We start from the raw sequence: 19,421 nt of genomic DNA on the forward strand, positions 1-19,421 counted from the left end.
TGTCACTACATTTCAGAGTCAATCTTTTGGTCTATGAATATTTGCCTTAATAGTGATTTAGCAAACATGGCTTCTAGGTAAGTTTTCTTGGTCATTGCACACATCAATATTGTTTTTTGGTTTTTTCTTTTTTTCTTTTTTCTTTCTCAAATGACATCTATCTATGATGCACTCAGTTAGACTCAAGGCTTGAATTTGTAGATTAAACTAGGTTAATTTTGAATCATTATAAACTTTTTTTTAATAAAATAATATTATTTTGGATAAAAAATTAGAAAAATTATTGAATCAAATCTTGCTCAGGTTTTGAACAAGTTAACCAGATTATTGATTATCCCATCTATATTTGATATAGTCAACTTTCTAGATGGTTCAAAAATAAATCCTGACTCTAGCCATATCTCATATTATTAGTTAATTTATAATTTCATACCAGGTTTAATAATTATAAATTTTAACCAATATAGTACGGGTTAACTCCTCTCCAGACTTAAATCCTCATCTTCTCTGTGTATTTCGGGATTGACAACATAAGACTCCAAATAGAAATCTCAAAGTTTTAACCCTTCTGCATCCCTTAATTTCGGGACAGCTCACACTGATGTTCAATTACTAGCCCATGCAACCATATCATCCTTTTGCTTTTAACACGAAAGAAGGAGCTCCGGGCTCCGCTCATGAGATTGAAAACAAAAAAAAACAATCCCTAAAAAAAGCACCCATTTCCTGTACGGTTCCGGAAGAAATTAAAAGAACCAAAGCGTAAACAATTCCGGGGAACAAAGAAAAAAAGAAAAAAGAAAAAATATTCTTTGCTTCCACAATTTTTTCTTTCCAGGGCTACGGTTGTTTTCCATATGGGTTTGAGTTTCACGGGGGTGTATACATCCGCCAGGTGATCGCATACATTCAATCTTGACATGGCAGCAAAAGGATGATTATATCTTTAGGCATGGCGCTAGGGGCTTGTGTATTCTCCATTACAATCCATTGAAAGAATAATATGCCATGGAGACATAGAGGTGAATATTGGCTAGTGAGTTGAGGGTCCATACTCCCTTGACGATATAGTTTTTCATGAATCTGCTAACACTATAGTCTATTGTGTCTCAGCTAACAAAAATATTACTAGATGAGAAACTAGAAGCCAAGATTTCAGACTTCAATCTGTCACGTTACAAATCGAAGGAGAACACGGGACAGGAGAAGATTGCGAATTATGTTTTCAATTTTGGGATTTTACTGCTTCAAATCATGACAGTAAGAAAGTCCACGTCTATTGCTCATGAGGTTTGCTCATGATTTGCACTATAAACTACCTTTCATTTATTCACGACAACAGGAGTGTAATGGATGCTTACAGGCAAGGGATGCAGTTTTGAGAAAAAGGAAGCTTGAGTGGCCTTGGCAGGATTTTTTTCCTCGGCTAAATGGAGCTTACGATTTCATCTGCATTTCGAAAATGCAATGTCAATAGCTTGTTCATTGTACAAATCAAGCGAACGCGAAAGTTGATCATTAACAATAACTAAATACCAAAACTAGAAAAAATCATGAGATAGATTTTAGATCACAATATTTGATTTCATAACATAGATATTTATTTAATTGTATTTCAATAATTTTATTTATTAGAATTAGTTTTTTATTTAATCAAACAATAATAGAAATAAACACATACATAAAAGAGATTAAATAAAAATGAAAGAAAACAATAATATTAGGCAAGGTTATACATATTAGGAAAAAAAATGTTTCATTTTATATTAAAGCCAAGTTAAAACTAAATAATATTTAACTAAAATACTAAATTAAAAAAAAATAGAAAATAAAGATGTTGAAGGTAGATATCTAATCCCGAACACGGGCATTAAACTCAATTGTTTTAATAATATTGTTTTTTTTAAAACCAATATTTTATTTAATAAAACAATAAAAAAACACTTATAGAAAAAGCGATTAAATACAATTAAAGAAAAAATATTTTAAGTAGGGTTGCACATAAATAATGCCTTTAATATAAAAAAAAATATTTGAAATTGTATTTATAAACTAAGTAAATATTAAATCATATTCAATTTAAATAACATCATAAAAATTTGAGTAAAATTATGCAAAAAAAAAAAAAAAACATCCAATAAAACAATCTAAAGAATGAATTCGAAGAAAAAAAACTAATGGACAAAAAAAAAGCCCAATCATATGGGTCTTTCAGCGTAACCCCATGTGCTTGAGCAAATCGCCCCCCCCCCACCCCGCTCCTTTTTTTCAAGTTTGTTTTGCCCCTTATTTTATTTAATTTTTTTAAAAAAATAATGCATCTCTTGCTGCCCAATGTCAAGCCAAAGAGTCATTGAAAATTCAGTCATGAGTTTTTTTTTTTTTGTTAAAAACATGTTTTCTCAACATGTTTTTTTTATTCAAACACCTAGAATATATATATATATATATATATATATCTTGATAAGCAATAATCTCGAATAATCTAAAAAACCATATCAAAAATCTAAAATCAACTTGAAAATTTTAAAAAAGAAACTTTTTGAGTTTACACCAACTTTTGATATAGAAAGGACAAATATCATTTAGGCAGAACACCCTTCTTCCATGAGTTCAACTTATGGGTCCATGAGTTTATAACTAGGGGTGCGCTTGAAGGCCTCGCCGATGTGATTTTTCCCGATCATAAAGAAGAAGAAGAAAAAAAAAAAAAAAACTTCTTTTATACCCAAAATACCGCCATCCAATTTTTGCAAAATTACTTCAAATTATTGTGAGGGACACGTTATCTTCAAGAGGGCCCATAGATAGTCTGGGGCCTAAGCAGATGATATTCGGCTATGAGCCCACTGCTAGAAGTCAACAGAAAAAGTAGTAGCTATGCCATTTGTAGACTATTCAACTTTATCCAATCAAATCTTTTGTCATACTGACAATAACAATAAAAAAACCAAGTCACTGAAAAAGTCGTAAGGATCATGCATGATGACTTCAACTATTTCCTTGATGTCGATAGTTAATGGCATCCACGTAAAGACCAAGCAACCCGTTCATGCCATTTCCCCTCTTATCAGTTAGGTAATAATAATGAAATAAATTTCATGGCAAGGGGCAACAGCTACCGGATGGATGGTTGATTCAATTCAGCTTGGCTTTTTTATGGTAACAAACAAAACTAACAACCAAAGACTTCCACTTTTCTTTCCCTTTAAGCCAACTTTTTCATTTCTTTCTTTAGTTACTACCCAACCGAACTCCTCCTTGTTACGTAAGAGGTTGTGTTGCAAGAAAAAAGTTTGGAAATTTGAAGGAGAGATAGAGGAATCATTAAAAGATGTCGTTGTTTCGCAAATTGTTTTATAGGAAACCCCCTGATGGCCTTCTTGAGATCTCCGAGCGTGTTTATGGTCAGTTTTCTTTCATTTTTAAGAAAGATTGCAATTTTTCTTTTCTTTTTGAATTTTAAGTTCGTTTTTTATTTAGGGAGAGAATTGGTTGATTGTGTTTGAATAATTGAGTCATGTTTTGAAGTGGGTTTGATTCAAAAAATTTCCTTTCTGTGTTAGGATGGTAAGAAAATGTATTGTGGAGAATGCAATTCGGGGTTGTGGATTTTGATTATTACTTGAGCTGTACTCATTTTTAGACATTTATTAGAAACTAATTAGCTTAATTACAGCTGTAAGTTAAAAAGTAATGAATTCGTTTGCATATCGTAGGGATTTTGAAATTTGAAAATTTTTGGGGCTTGGTGGCTTGAGTCAAGAGGATTATGTTTGGGATCGTTTAGAAAAGATATAATTTTGTGCTGCCTTTTGGGGGGGTTATGACTTAAAACAACAACTGGGTTAAGTGTTAATTTGATGGCTGACATTTACACATTCTGTGTGAATGCAGTGTTTGATTGCTGCTTTAACATTGATGCTTGGCAAGAAGATTATGAAGGTTACATTGGTCGAACAGTTGGTCAACTTAAAGAACATTTCCCTGATGCTTCATTCTTGGTGTTTAATTTCCGTGAGGGAGAGAAACAAACCCAGATTGCTGATGCTTTATTCAAGTATGATATGACCTTAATGGAGTACCCTTGGCAATACGAGGGTTCCCCATTGCTCACGATGGAGATGATTCACCATTTTCTAAGATCAGGTGAAAGTTGGCTCTCCCTTGGACAGCAGAATATTCTGTTAATGCACTGTGAACATGGTGGTTGGCCGGTTCTCGCTTTCATGCTGGCTGGACTGTTGATTTATAGGAAACAGTATAGTGGAGAGCAGAAGACCTTGGACATGATTCATAGGCAGGCTCCCCGAGAGCTTTTGCAGTTGTTCTCAGCATTGAATCCTGTACCTTCTCAACTGAGGTATCTACAATATGTCTCAAGGAGGAATGTGGCCTCATATTGGCCTCCATTGGATAGAGCTCTCACATTGGATTGTGTCATTCTAAGATCTATTCCTAACTTTGATGGGGAGGGGGGCTGCCGTCCACTATTTCGGGTATATGGGCAGGACCCTTTTCTTGTTTCTGATCGAACTTCCAAACTTCTGTACTCAACTCAAAAGGAAGGAAAAATTCCTCGGGCTTATAAGCAGGTAACTTCGTAATTCTATGTTATATATACTTGCTTTTTTATTTTGTACATTCTTCATCATCACGCCATTTCCCACAAAGATCTATTAATCTGTGCTAGTCAATTGTTGAAACATCATGTGACAGCATATATATAGTCCAATTATTGCTTCACTTTGCACTCTTAGATGGTGATGATGTCTTTGGATTGTGAAATTTAATAGAACAAGAATAGCTTTGGCCACCAACTAAGATTTTCGAAGAAATAAACTTGAACCAAAATAGCCTCATAATTTCTCAATTGAACAAGCAGTGTTCATCTCAACAAGGTAATTTCCCCATGAAAGCTGTCAGAATGGATGGAGAAAACCAAAATATCACAAGACACTTGTGTTCCTGATGAACCTGATTCTTGGGAAACTTTAATCACTAAGTAAGACCTTTCTTTTCTGAATATTTAGAGCCAGACATTTTTTTTGTTCAATCAGTTTACTGGCGAACAAATATTTTCTTGAATCTTTCTGGAGGTGCTCTTAAGAGGCTTATCCTTAGGGAAAAAATTAGGTCATTTATGAATAAGCACTTATATCCTGGGATCTTTTGTTCAATGACACCTTCCCACTAGTGGAATGTATTTATCTACTGTCCCAAGATGATAGTAGACACCCTGATTATCATTCTGGTTATTTTAAGTGCAGGAAACCTAATAGTGTGAGAATTTAATAATAAGCAGCACAAGGTGAAAGTTTGAGTGGCTTTTGAATCTAGAATTGACAAAATATGGTTGATGTTAACCAGAAGAATATGTTTTTTGTCAGTCCCTATACTGATCTGTTGTGGACACAGGATCATGATTAATTCATGATGTACTCTTCTCGAGCTCATTTTTCAGAGGCTTAATCTGCAGTGAGCTTGAGTCTGCTACTCTTAAGTTTTGTCCCAGGGACATTAAAGTTGCATGAGAAATTTGGTTTTGTGTTTCAACACATTTCCTATTCTTTCTGTTGTAAGATTCACTTTTCTTCATTTGTTCTATTTGCTATTTATTTTTGCATAAGCTCTCCACAAACACTGAAACTGGTGTCTTTACATGTATGATTTTCTGAACCCCTTGTAATTTATTGCAGATAGAATGTGAACTTGTTAAAGTTGACATTAATTGCCATATACAAGGTGATGTTGTGCTTGAGTGTATCAGTTTAAATGATGACATGGAACATGAAGAGATGATGTTTCGAGCTGTGTTTAACACAGCTTTTATTAGGTCAAATATCTTGATGCTTAACCGTGATGAAATTGACATGTTATGGGATGCAAAAGATCGATTTCCAAAGGACTTCAGGGCAGAGGTTTGATACTTGACCATATTTCATTTGGCATAGCTGCTTGTTGATTTATTTATTCTCCTTCTAACACGGAGTTCATTCTTTGGATGAAGATTCTTTTCTCTGAAATGGATGCAGCTGCATCCGTTGTTGCAGAAGATTTCACTGGCTTTGAGGAGAAGGAAGGCCTTCCTGTGGAAGCATTTGCTAAAGTTAAAGAGATCTTTAGCTCTGTTGACTGGTCTGATCCCAACTCAGATGCTGCACTTAATTTGCTCCACCAAATTAGTGCATCGAATATTGCTCAGGAAGACTCAAATGCAGATTTGCAGCACAGAGTAGAGATTAGCACTCAAAAGCAAGAAATGAGTCCTAGAAAGGAACTTGCCAGCCAATCTATGGTCACTCACACCACTGTATCTACAGTCTCCTCAGAACAAGCTTTGACAGTTTCAGCTGGAATTGAACTCATGGAACCCAAAGGTGGTTCTATCTCACCATCAACACCTGCACAGCTTCCACCATTGCGGCCTGCTGTGACTTCTAGTGCTGTAAAAGTTTTTCCTCATCCTCTACCAACTCTTGATCTTTCAGCTTTAGAACCAGCAGATCATTCATCAATCAAAGAGAATGAAACCTATTTAGAGAGCAGAGGTAAGTCATTATCAGTTGGCCTTCAACCTACTGCTCCAACAACACCACTGCATCCACCTTTTAAGGAAAATAATTCCACTATCAAAACTGAATGCCCAACCCCACCTCCTCCTCCAACGCCACCTATGAAGGAGATTCACACCACTAGAGCCGGACCTTCTCCACCTCCTTCAACGCCACCCGTGAAGGAGAGTAACACCATTGGAGCTGGACCTCCTCCACCACCACCTTTAAATAAGAATAGCACCATTGCAGCTAGACCTCCTCCTCCACCACCACCACCTCCTCCAACGCCACCTTTAAAGGAGAATAACACCAATGCAGCTGGACCTCATCCTCCACCACCACCTCCTCCAATGCCACCTTTGAAGGAGAATAACAAAATTGGAGCTGGACCTCCTCCTCCTCCACCACCTCCACCTTTGAAGGAGAATCATGCTACTGGATCTGGACCTCATCCACCTCCCCCTCCTCTTCGTTCAGGACCAACAACCAGCCCGACTGTTTCATCTCCGATGCCACCAGCGCCGCCGCCTCCTCCCATTATGTCAACGAATTCCTCCCATGCCCCTTCTGCACCTCCTCCTCCTCCTCCTGGTAAGGGCACTTTAAAGACAGGCAACAATAGAAATATTAAATCGCCTGGGTCTCCATCTCCTGCACCACCTACTCCTGCACCTCCCTTAGGTTCTCCTTCCATCTCCAAGGGACGTTTGTCACGTTCTATAAGTTCACGGAACAATCAAACCAAAAAGCTGAAGCCATTGCATTGGTTGAAGTTAACAAGAGCTGTACAAGGAAGCTTGTGGGCTGAGGCGCAAAAGTCTGGTGAAGCCTCCAAGTATGTGCTGCTTTCCGAACATTCTGCCATACCATGCTCTCGTATTCTTTTAAGTCTCATATGCCTTTCCTTTTGTGACTTCTTCACATAGGGCCCCAGAGATTGACATGTCAGAACTTGAGAATCTTTTTTCCGCGGCAGTTTCAATTACAGATCATGGCGGGAAATCAAGTGTGCGTGGCTCACGGGGACCTAAAGTTGATAAAGTGCAACTGGTAAATTACTATGTTGTCCTAATTGATGCAGTGCTAGATTTCTGCCATTTTTCTCTCAGTTGAAGAAGTGTGCATCAATCCTTTCCTTTCAACCCTCAGACTGCTGCTGTTATCTTTTTTGACAGTCACGGGATCAAATTTAATACTTCAAACCCATAACTGTAATGCATGACTGCTGCAATTTATTTCTGTTACTTGAAATTATCTACATTTACCTCTTCTTTTATCATTCAGACTTCAGGGGAATTTTGTTGTAGATGTCAATTCTACCATCTTAGTAATTCTAGTGTTTCAAGCATCACAGTTTAAAGGCTAAACTAAGCAATCTCCTGTCATGGATCTTAATACAATATGAGTAATACATTATTTTTCTAAATGATAACATACTATTTTATGAAAAAATTCAGCATTTCAGTTTTTATATTATGGAAATGAGACTGAGAAGTTATATAATATGTGTGTCTAAGTATTTGTATGTTCTCCTTATTATTATTTTCTTGCAGGTTGACCACAGACGGGCATACAATTGTGAAATCATGCTTTCAAAGGTGAAAGTGCCACTACATGAATTAATGGTAAGCTACATGTAATGTTCAGAGCAAAGCCTCCTAGTTTAGATGAATACAAAAGTAAACTTCACTATTCCTTTATCTACCTGTATAAGCGTGGCAACACAAATACTTTGTCATATCTAGGATAATATTTGGGATTCATGTCCTTCTCTGAAGTTGTGTTTGGCATACTCCAAGACCATGAATGCAGTTTAGGTGTTTTGAGGAAAGCATTGCAATTGATGCTTTGGGACACCACAACAATTGGCTTTTGTGGACCAAGACCACAATACCAAACATATCCTAACTACTGTAGCTACAGTTTTTTTTTTTTTGTTTTCTCTTGCAGCCATAAGAACACCTTACAGGAAATATATAGAGCAATCAAAAGCAAGTGATGCAGGACAGCCTAGGGGCTGGTCTAATCTGACTTTTAGATGCTGTTATAGGGCTGTTTAGAGCTGTATTTATGTGGATTTCTGCTGGAATTTGAGGAAGGATGTGGGCAGGATAAGATTCTAGATGTCACACCTAGAGGATAGAAAAACCTATGCCCCACACCTAGGGTTCTTAGGAGTCACCCCTAAGGAAGATTGAGTCACACAATCAAAAGCAAATTTGCTGGAATTTTTATTCATAAACTGTAATTAAAATATTGAAAGATTGCATGGCCGTTTTATAGAGATGCTAGCTTCTAGTCCAACAAGGAGTTGCTTTCCTATATAAGAAATCTATTTAGAATAGGAAAAACCTAATAAAGCTAATCACTTTATAAATAATAGAATGCTAAATATAAAATCAAAACCTAGACAAAATTTCCAGAATTTTCAGCAGATATGGAAATTACAGAAATGCCCTTGTCTATAGAAAGTTATCAATCTTGCTTCTTTTGTTGTCTGCATCAGCATGTTTTCTTAAACAATCATGATACCCCTGATGCCAATACAAGCATTTCTGTAGCTTTCATTAATGTCATCCTGCTCATTGTCATCTCAATAGTTATGCCAGTACATCTATTTAGAACCCCTATATTTTATAGTTTTTGAAAAGAAATTTCATCCCTTGCAATGAAAGTCAGATTACGTTATTGAGGTCTAGGAATTGTAAATCACATAATAAGCATTATTGAAATTTCCTTTCCTGTCATTTTTTGTTCTTTCCACCTTGCACTTTCTATAAAATATTTCCGTGTCTGCTATGATTTTATTTATTTTCTGTTATTTATCACTTTCAGCACAGCCCATATGGCTAATATTTTATAACTTGCTATCCTCATTCCATTGTATGATGCATTGACAGAGTTTAGTACTTTCCCTTGAGGATTCAGCATTAGACGTTGATCAGGTTGACAACCTCATAAAGTTCTGTCCAACAAAAGAGGAGATGGAACTGCTTAAGGTGATTTCTTCTTCTTCTTTTAAGTTAGTGTTATGCTCTATCATGTATCATTTGAGGCTATTGCTAGGTATGATGTTATGATATCTTGCACTTGCAACCATAATGGTGCATATTCAAATCTTGGGCCTGCCACTCTATTGAAAAAATGTTCAGCAGTGGGATTTTCTCAACTTCTTCTTTCTGTGACTCCATTTTGGGGGGTTCATAACTGGGAGATAGCCCTTTCTTTTGCTCTGTATTTTATAGTTACAGTTTTCAACTCAGTAATTTTTTCCTATTATCCCATGGGCTCTAATTGATTTCAGTCAGGAGCTTCAAGATGATAGTTTCATGTGTTTTGGGCTATAATTGCCTTTTCATTTCTTTGTCCAGGGATACACCGGAGAAAAGGAAAAGTTAGGAAAATGTGAACAGGTCAGTAGATGTAGTTTTTGTCTTTACAATTGTTTGTTATTGTTTTTTGTTGAAAAATTGAACAAGTATTTCTCAAAACTACACAGCTTACACATGGATATTTATGATACTTCAAAATTGCTACCTCTTTTGGTTGAACTTTGGATGGACTCGAGGCTTTATTTCTTTATGTATATTGATATCATGTCTTTTGTCAACAATGGTTAGATGCATGAGAAGGTAAACTGGGTATGTTTTAGATGTATATTTGTTCTTTGTTATGTCAAACCAAACATTCATACGAGTCTGAAGTTGCAGTGTTGACATAATTCCTATGATTCAAATCCATTTTCATTTTCTCAATTAGCATGGATAAAGAGGGCACCCAGCATTTTTCTTTAGAAAGGGTCGACTAAGAATGAGAGAGTTTATGTTTATTGAAATGATCTTTTTTTGGCATCTATTTCTTATTTGATAAGTTTATGGATCTCTTTGGCAGTTCTTCTTAGAGTTAATGAAGGTGCCAAGAGTAGAATCTAAACTCAGAGTTTTCTCATTCAAGATGCAGTTTCATTCCCAGGTTAGGAAATGCATTCAAATGTTTGCTACCTTATTATGCTTGGTTTTGTGTTAGATTTGAGCCTGTCATTTTATGCTTGCAATTTTAGGTTTCTGACCTCAGAAAAAGCCTTAATGTTGTGAACTCTGCAGCAGAAGAGGCAAGTTAGACTATATTACTCACTCCTTTAATTTGTGTTAGTGTTTTGGGTACTAATTCACATGTTCTAAGTGTTGCAATCACTGCTTTTGGTGCTTTATCAGATAAAGAATTCTGCCAAATTGAAGAGAATCATGCAGACTATTCTTTCACTAGGAAATGCTTTGAATCAGGGAACTGCTAGGGGTAAGCAGAAACTTTTATTGCTCTACTATCTTGCTGTGGTGTAGTTTCTTGTATACTCGGAGCTATAAAAAAACCTGCTGCTTCCATGATTGCCTGCGGGAACATTATGTTCATGGGAAATCGTTGACTTTTTAAGGGTCGTGTGAGGGCTTTCCTCTGCATGTAGAAAATTTTAAAGGGCTTCACTTCATTTCCTAGTTTTAGGTTGTCAATTATGCACCTGGTATTTTTCTGAGCATTTGGAATTATCTTTTTTTTCTAGAACATGTGGAATAGTATTTCTGCTGATCACGAACAAGAAAAGGACAAGAAAGAGAGAGAGAGAAAAGAGAGAAGATGAGGGAGAAAGGACTAGCAATAGAGAATGAGAGAGCTAAATTTCAATAACATCCAAAGCTGCCTTAAAACATAACATGAGATGCTTTGAAAAATTTATAATTAATATCCAATTCATGCATTTGCTTTCTAGCATAAAAATAATGAGATCCTTAATGGGTCCTCCATCATCTGGACTTTCTGATGAATGATACAAGCTCTTAAATTTTTTTCATGCAGTCATTAATGGATTTTGAAATGGAGAAAAATTGTAGATTTCTTGGAAACATGCGCTGATTTTGGTGATTTGGTGTATTTGGACAGAGTAATTTAAGTTTTTGAGATCCTCCATTTTGTAAGAAACTAATGTTAAATAGAGGGGTTTCCTCTTTTTTATTGAGATGGTGGTGTTCTGTTTTTTATCTTTTTTTTATTCCTGGACAATTCTTTTAGCTGATATTGAATTTGATTTGAAAAGCCCTTTCATTTTTGTAATTTTTTTTTTTATCTAGAAGGATTTCTGATCAAATCTCCCTATTGTCATACTTCTGAATTTCTCCTTTCTTGATAAATATTTCATCTGTGATCAGAGAAAACTGTTTCCTATCTCTTATAGTCTCAAGTCATTTCCATAAAATATGAAGGTTGCTAATTGGTATTCTTTTAACGCTATTCATGAAATTTTGTTACTTCATCCCACACATTCACTAGCACCTTGAAGCAGTATCTATTTCTTTAAAATAGTTTATGATGGCTTGTTTGTCATTATTGTTGTGAATGATTAGTCATTTCTTCTATCCTTTGCTTATTGATTGTTATTTACTGGATGAAAATGAGAGAAATACATGCATGACCAGCAATGTACCACTCATCAGATAAGTTATGTTCGCTTTGACTACTGGTACTAAGATTATCTAAGCCTTGTTCAAAGAGCAACCATTCACAGCCATTATGAAAAGTCCTCTATGAGAACACTGGCAACATGCTTATCAATTAGGTTTTGGATTACTTTTGCAGAGTCCATGGATTATGATGATTGGAGATCGAAGTTTTGCTATTTTTCATTTACTCACAAGACTAGAATTCCTTATCTGTAGATACCAAAGTCTTATTTTACATTCTGTGTACAGATTTCCTCGACCTCTTACTCTGTGATCACTTGAGAGTTCTTTCTATTTGTTTATTTTTTTATAATTATTTGAGAGTTGAGACGCCTTGGGTTATCAAATCAGATTTATCCGATTGGTTTACATATTGATGCTTGCTATATGTGTACTCACATTTGATATTAATTAAAGATGCTTTTTTTCCTGTTATTGTGCAGATCTTATGGTAAACCTTTGCTGTTTCTTGTCATATGACCTAATTTTCATTTTGTAGCTCTGTTTTTCCCTTTCAGCTGGTAACTGCATTTTATTCCTTAAGTTGAATAGAAAGTTTTTTCCCTTTTCTTTTAGGTTCGGCTATTGGATTTAGATTGGATAGCCTTCTTAAACTAACAGATACACGGGCAAGGAACAACAAGATGACCCTCATGCATTATCTTTGCAAGGTACAAATTCCTACTTTCGTGAGTTTCCTATGAAACTAACTTTTAATAACATTTAATATAATGATTTGAGAATTCTATGGAGACCTGCAGTCATTTTCTCATCTCGTTCTTTTGTGCATGACTTTTCATAGCATATATTTCTGTACTAGTAATGTATAACATAACAAGACAGATCTAAAACTTAATGTACTTGTATGTTTGCTTTATATGATTGTACAAAGTTGTACAAGTGTATGCTGTTATGTATGTTATGAAGTCAGTACATGGTTTTGAACTATGTCAAGTTGCCAACTATCCATGGAACTCAACTGGCCCATCAATTCATTTCTGTTCTCTTTGTTTTTCTGGTCCAGTTTTGATTCCCATTTTTTCAAAACCTAGAGTTCTGTTCTGTTCTTATTTTTTTGTTTGAGCTCAAAGCAGACATGGCTTCTAATTTTTTTATTATAGAGACTTGTCAATGGAAATGAGATTATGTTATGTGCATCGAATTTATAGATGTTATCTATACTGCCATACTGAGGATTGAAGCTTCTATTTCTTATTTCACAGAGAATTTTCTGCAAATCATATACATTCTGCTTGATATGTTGTAGGTACTTGCTGACAAGCTACCAGAACTTCTAGATTTTTCAAAAGACCTTGCCTGTTTGGAACCTGCATCAAAGGTACAGCTGTTGGTTTTGTTGATCATTTCAGTGCATTCGGAAGAGCCAGTATCTTGTGACTAACATGTTGGATTTCCATCTAGATACAATTGAAATTTTTGGCGGAGGAAATGCAAGCCATAAGCAAAGGACTGGAAAAAGTTGTACAGGAACTGTCTGCCTCAGAAAGCGATGGTCCTATATCAGACAGGTTCTGTAAGGTACTGCAAATCAGCTGATGTTTTTTGTCATGCATATAGGAGAAAGAAAATCTGTCCATTATTACTTGTTTATCAATTGCAATTCTTAATTCTGTCTAAGTAGATTACTATCCCTTTTGCCAGTATTCGAGCTTAAAAAAATTGCTGCTATGATCACTTGTTTTTCTTAAACCAAGCTTCAGACTTTAAATTATCTACTCAGATAATATATGTGCCTCAGTGCAAGCAAACTTTTTCCTTAGATATAATAATAGGCAATTTGGCAATGTTAAGAATGAAAAGGAGGAAAAATCATGTAGAATTTGGTTGATACATATATGTAGCACACCCACACATGCTGTTTACATATATGTACTAATTTGAATCTGCTATCCCAATCACAATTTTTCTACCTCCGTAGGGAAAGATCCTCCTCTTTTGGTCAGTTGTGCGTTGAGGTGGGATATATTTTTTATTATATAAGATGTACACATTGAGATGGTTATTATATGGCTGCCAGACATAATTTATTGTGTTACTAGATCAGGTAATGAACCTAATCCTAGCAAAGATTTACCCTTAGTAATCCATTCATAGGGTGATTTTGGATTGTGCTCCAGTTTCTGTAACTGATTGTAGAATAACATGATCTAATGTGATGTTAAAATGAACTCCAAATTAGAACTGATTCAGGTACTAGTAATGGGAAATTATTGAAACCACGGTGCCTAGAGGTTAGAATGTTGCATTCAGATTCTGTAAAGAGAGAATATAGCTTTGATTTTGAATGATTAAATGTCAAAATTTCTAACACTGAAGATGTAAGGTAGCTAAAAACTACAGATGAATTTGTGGGAATGATTTACCACCCAAATAGTGATCTTATATAGATTTCTTAGAAGCTCTTTGTGTGTGTGTGTGTTTGCTGGTCCTTATACAAGCACAAGCATATCTACTTGTGTTGGTTAACACAGGCATGCCTGCACGCATTTGTGTGAGCATATCCATAAAAAATTTCTCATGTAGCTTATCTTCCATTGTTCAGACTTTAAAGGAGTTCCTTAGTTTTGCCGAAGCTGAAGTAAGGTCTTTGGCTTCTTTGTACTCTGGAGTGGTAGGTTTTAAAACTTTGCTTGGAGAGTGGAGTAAATTAGTGTTTAGTACTCTCGTTTTTTTTTAATCTAGAATTTGATGTTATTTCAGGGGAAAAATGTGGATGCATTGATTCTTTATTTTGGAGAAGATCCAGCTCGCTGTCCCTTCGAACAAGGTATTTGTTACCTACAACAGTTTTGTGATATCGTTCTTTTTAATTCTGATGAACAAAAATTGAAATCTTTGGCTAAGAAATCTTCATAATATGGCAGCGCTTGTTCTTTATCTTGATCCATTCTAGTGCAGTAGATTATTGTTAGTTAATTCTATTTAATGAACATACTGGCTCACACTTGCTGTTTTTTAGAATACAAAAATCGGTCCTTTCTATTTGGGTTTTGATACTTGAATGGAAGTCTTTATGGACTGCATTAGGGTTGTGTTTGGTTTGGGTTAAAGGGGGTTAACAAGTAACCGCAAACTCCCTTAACTCTGTTTGGCAAGCTTTGGGGATGGAGAATTTTAAGGGGGTTAACAAGTAACCCCTGAAAGCGTTTAAGTGTTAGCTATTGGGTGGGATATTGAATTTAAATTAATTGAGCTCCACCATTACACAATTTTTCACACCTGCCAAACATCCTTAACGCGTCATCCTTCAACTATCTTTTTAACACTCCTGACACCAAAATCCAATTTTTAACTCCGAACCAAGCACGACCTAGATGCCATATTTTGTGCTAAATTGATCGGTCCAGTATCCAGCATAAACCTCATTGTCTATGTGTCTAGTGGATCCACGCATCATCGATGCGAAGTGATAGGAAGCTCGAAAGCTGACCTTTTATGTGATCTAATCATAATTGTATCATCTGTCACGTTGATTTATCTGAAGGATACTTCTAAACCCAGTCTTGTTATCTTTGTAGTTTGTAGTGATCCTGATTGCTACCACCTTTGGATCAATAAATTTTACACTGTTTTATGCACTGAAGACTTGATGCAAATTTTTTGTTATGTGACAAAGCTTCATCTGAAAGTTCATCAGTTTTATTCCCGACCATCTACATAAATGGCCGTTAGTGCCTAATTTGAGGAGCTGGCAATGCATTCATTTTCATAGTAATTTCCATCTCTTAAGTCTTTAAAATACTTCTGCAGTTGTATCAACTCTGTTCGATTTTGTGAGACTGTTCCACAAAGCCCACGTGGAGAACTGCAAGCAGCTAGAGATAGAAATGAAGAAATTAGCAGAAAGTGAGAAGTCAAAGATAGGTGCTCACAAGGAGTTGCATGCACGAATAGAGAGTGGCAGTGTCAAGTGAGACCAACTAATAATTTCATTTCTAGGGAGAACTCTGGCACAGCAGAGGCATCCGATACAGTTGATTGAGAAGACGGATAGGGATATCTTGTCGCTGCCGGAAAAAAAAACGTAAATTTGGCTGGTAGATTGAGTCAGAAATGTAGGAATATCATATAAAGTGACAATGTGCTGCAAACTCTGAGATTGAGTTCGTCTTTTTAAAGGTCAGTCTCTACCCCACTCTCCCTACAATGCATTTTGCCCTTTCTCACTCTTACTGAAGCAACCAACGCAAACACTGCTACTATCTTTGGTACAGATCAGAGGAGTCTGCAGAATCCTCTTCTTTTGGAAGGGCAACCTGTAAAGTGTCCATCAGCAAAATTTCTTGTTGTAGATAATAAAGCAAGGAGTTCGGGGACTTTTCCCCGTTACAATTTTGATCCTTACAGACAGATTAGGTATTCACTTATTTCCTGAATTTTTTTTGGCAATTATCCACCTTCTGTGCATGTACAGACATTCTGTTCGATTGTATATATCTGTAAGTCAGAGACTAGGCTTAGAACAGTCTTTTTCCTGGGACTTGACTTCCTCTGCGTTTGAAAAATACGGGCCAGTGGACACCCTCAAGAACATAACGGTAACAATGGAATGGCTGGCGATGTCGAAGAACTTGCAAGTGATTATTTGAACGACGATGCCTGCCAGCCAGAGATGCTCGCAATACAAACACATTAATGGTCACAATTCTTTATAGTAAACGATTAAACATGGTCACCTTTATGTCGTTTAATGAAATTCAGCTATGTCCTTGTAATTTGTATTTCCCAGTGACGCTAATGGGAATCTCCATGTTATGTATTTGAATGAATCTCAGCTCTTGTTATAGATTCGATTAGTTAACCCTATTCTATGATCAAAAATCTTAATTAACTATGAGATATGATAATTAATAAAAATGGGTTTTTGTGTCCAAATTGTGTTTTTGAAATAAATTTAAATTTTTTTCTTTAAATTATTAAGTTTTTGATATTTTGAATTGTTTTAATGTGATGATGTTAAAAATAATATTTTAAAAAAATAAAATCAAAATATTAGTTTGATATTTTAAAAATAAAAAATACTTTAAAAACTATTGTTTCTAAAATGTCAAATATTGTCTTAGTGTGTGTGATTGTGGTAGAAACTATTTTCAAAGTGTTTTTTTAAAATATATTAAAATAATATTATTATCTTTATGATTTAGAATTTATTTTTTTATATTGGCACGTGAAATTATTTAAAAATAAAAAATTGTAATTTAAAGCTAATAAAAAATAATTTTTAAAAAAATATGATAAAATCGCAATCTAAAACACCATGTTCATAAAGGTATCGTATTATTTTATAAAAACTAGTTGTGAGGAATTGAATGTAGCTCCTTGAAGCTTAGATTATCCCGTCTTTGACGTGAGCATTAAGGTATATGAATAATTGAATGTTGCTCCAACTTTTAGATGCATGATTTCCAATCGTCTTGCTAATCACGCAGTTACTAAAAACGAATGTATTTTATTTCAGATTTATGTTCCTCCTTTAATTTTCAAGTGTGGTTTTGCGAGATAAAGGGGGGCATCTTTTTTATTATTAGAAGTGTGATCAGAGTTGTGTTTTTAAAGAATTTTTTATTTAAAATAATATTTTTTTTATTTTAAAAAAATTATTTTTGATATCAACGCATTAAAATAATTTAAAAACACCAAAAAAAAATAATTAAAAATTTTTAATTTTTAATTTTTTTCAAAAACACTTTTAAAATATAAAAACAAACAAGTTTAATCATCTTCTTCTTTTTTTATCAAAAGATTAAATTAATCAAGGTAATTATACACACAGTTCCGATTCGGTCATTGCAGCATTTACGGTAAAATTTATATATATAAAAATAGAAGCAAGTAATCAGAAATTAATGAGATGTCAAGAATAAAATATTAAAATTGACAACGAAGATATTTCGAATCACGGTGGTATACAAAGAGTTCCTATTACTAGTTATATAATTGTAGCATTTAGATGAGTTTTAGTGTCATAAAAAAATTAAGATGAGTTTTTATTGGAATATTAAGATATTTATATATTGAATTTATTTTATATCAATTTAAATTATCTCATCATAATTGTTATCCAAGTTGTAAAATCAATTATACCTGTAAAAACAAAATTAAATTAAATATTCATTAAATATTAGAATGTATTATACAAATAGCAATTTGGCAAAGTTTTGTTTTTTGAAATAATATTTATTAAATATTAGAATATATAAACCATAACCGATATTTTTTTTCATAGATATTTTTTTGTTGTTTTTACCTGAGTATCCTCACACCCTTTTAAAAAATGAGACTAGTTTCGTTCGAGATTTATGGCTGCCCTTTCCAATAAATACGCTTTATGAGAATTGAACTTGTATTCTCATTATTGTAGTGTTCTAATCATTAAACCAACACTTCATTAATTTTTTCATGAATGTTCAGAAATAAAAATCATAACCATCAAAATTCTCTTATTGAATGAGATGAACAATGATTTTCATAGTGGAAAAGTGGTCAAACCAACAAATTTCTCTTTTTTTAATATTTTCAGGTGACTCTCTTTTTTTTTTCCTTTAATTAAGAGATTGAAATGCAAAGAAAATAAACTTTTGAATCAAAATTGAAATTTTAAAAAGTAGGGACTATAGAGAAGAAAGAGAAAGGAAAGTGTGAGGGCTAAAAAGAACTTTTTTTTCAAGATCGACCATGTTTTTTTCCTTTTTTACTCGTCGGTCCCCCTTTTGAATTTTGTCTACCCTTAACAAATTTTGACAGACTTGTCATCAAATTAGACATATAAAGTTACAATTAAAAAAGATTGAGGATAAAAAGTAAAAGAAAAATCAGTCATTGTTTTCTGCTACTGTCATCTGTGTACTGTACATAAATGTGGAGACATTTTACGGGGAAGAGTTTTGGATCGTGGAAGACACGATTTTCCGGGGGCATGGACAAATCAGTAGAACGAAGATCACGTGCCTTAAACGGCACGTGCTGCCTGCCACAAATGAAATCCTAAATTATACACAGCTGAGCTGTCTATAGGATTTTTCGCCCTATTTTAACAAGTCCCAATGCACATCCCCAGGAAAAAAGACCTCCTTCCACGACTCTCATGTCAGCCGCCGCCACCTGTCTCCGCCACCGCCTCCCCCAATTACATTACTTTATCGAATAGATGCCAAGATTCTGTATCAAATCATGAACGTGCGTAAGTATAATTTACATTGAACAATTATTAAAAAGGAAAGTCTTATTTAAGAGATCGAGTTCACGACAACAAGTTGTAATATTTAAGCTTAATTGTGTGTGTAGAAGTAAAATAATTCAATAAAAGATTATACCAAGAAGAATCTTTCTTCTTTTTTACCCCATAATATTG

At 34.6% G+C, this 19,421-nt stretch overlaps 1 protein-coding gene across 3 annotated transcripts; it reads left to right on the forward strand.

Moving 5' to 3' along the window:
• The first annotated feature begins 3,071 nt into the window (after positions 1 to 3,071).
• On the forward strand, positions 3,072 to 16,876 carry LOC118034353 (formin-like protein 13). Of its 3 annotated transcripts, XM_073406143.1 has the most exons (19): positions 3,073 to 3,407; positions 3,898 to 4,595; positions 5,700 to 5,921; positions 6,011 to 6,779; positions 6,831 to 7,392; positions 7,484 to 7,607; positions 8,111 to 8,182; positions 9,458 to 9,556; positions 9,929 to 9,970; positions 10,449 to 10,529; positions 10,618 to 10,668; positions 10,772 to 10,853; positions 12,626 to 12,720; positions 13,317 to 13,388; positions 13,472 to 13,588; positions 14,613 to 14,681; positions 14,771 to 14,837; positions 15,821 to 16,189; positions 16,285 to 16,876. In XM_073406143.1, exons 1-18 carry the CDS (start codon positions 3,335 to 3,337, stop codon positions 15,982 to 15,984), a joined length of 3,459 nt encoding a protein of 1,152 aa, XP_073262244.1. In that variant the 5' UTR covers positions 3,073 to 3,334; the 3' UTR covers positions 15,985 to 16,189; positions 16,285 to 16,876. The 3 variants fall into 3 exon arrangements, with proteins under 3 accessions (XP_034895514.1, XP_073262244.1, XP_034895511.1); XM_035039620.2 differs by having other exon boundaries at positions 6,011 to 7,392; XM_035039623.2 differs by lacking the exon at positions 14,613 to 14,681 and having other exon boundaries at positions 3,072 to 3,407; positions 6,011 to 7,392.
• The last annotated feature ends 2,545 nt before the right edge of the window (positions 16,877 to 19,421 follow it).

The sequence above is a fragment of the Populus alba genome, chromosome 18 (genome assembly GCF_005239225.2).
Source record: "Populus alba chromosome 18, ASM523922v2, whole genome shotgun sequence".
NCBI classification, from domain to species: Eukaryota; Viridiplantae; Streptophyta; class Magnoliopsida; order Malpighiales; family Salicaceae; genus Populus; species Populus alba.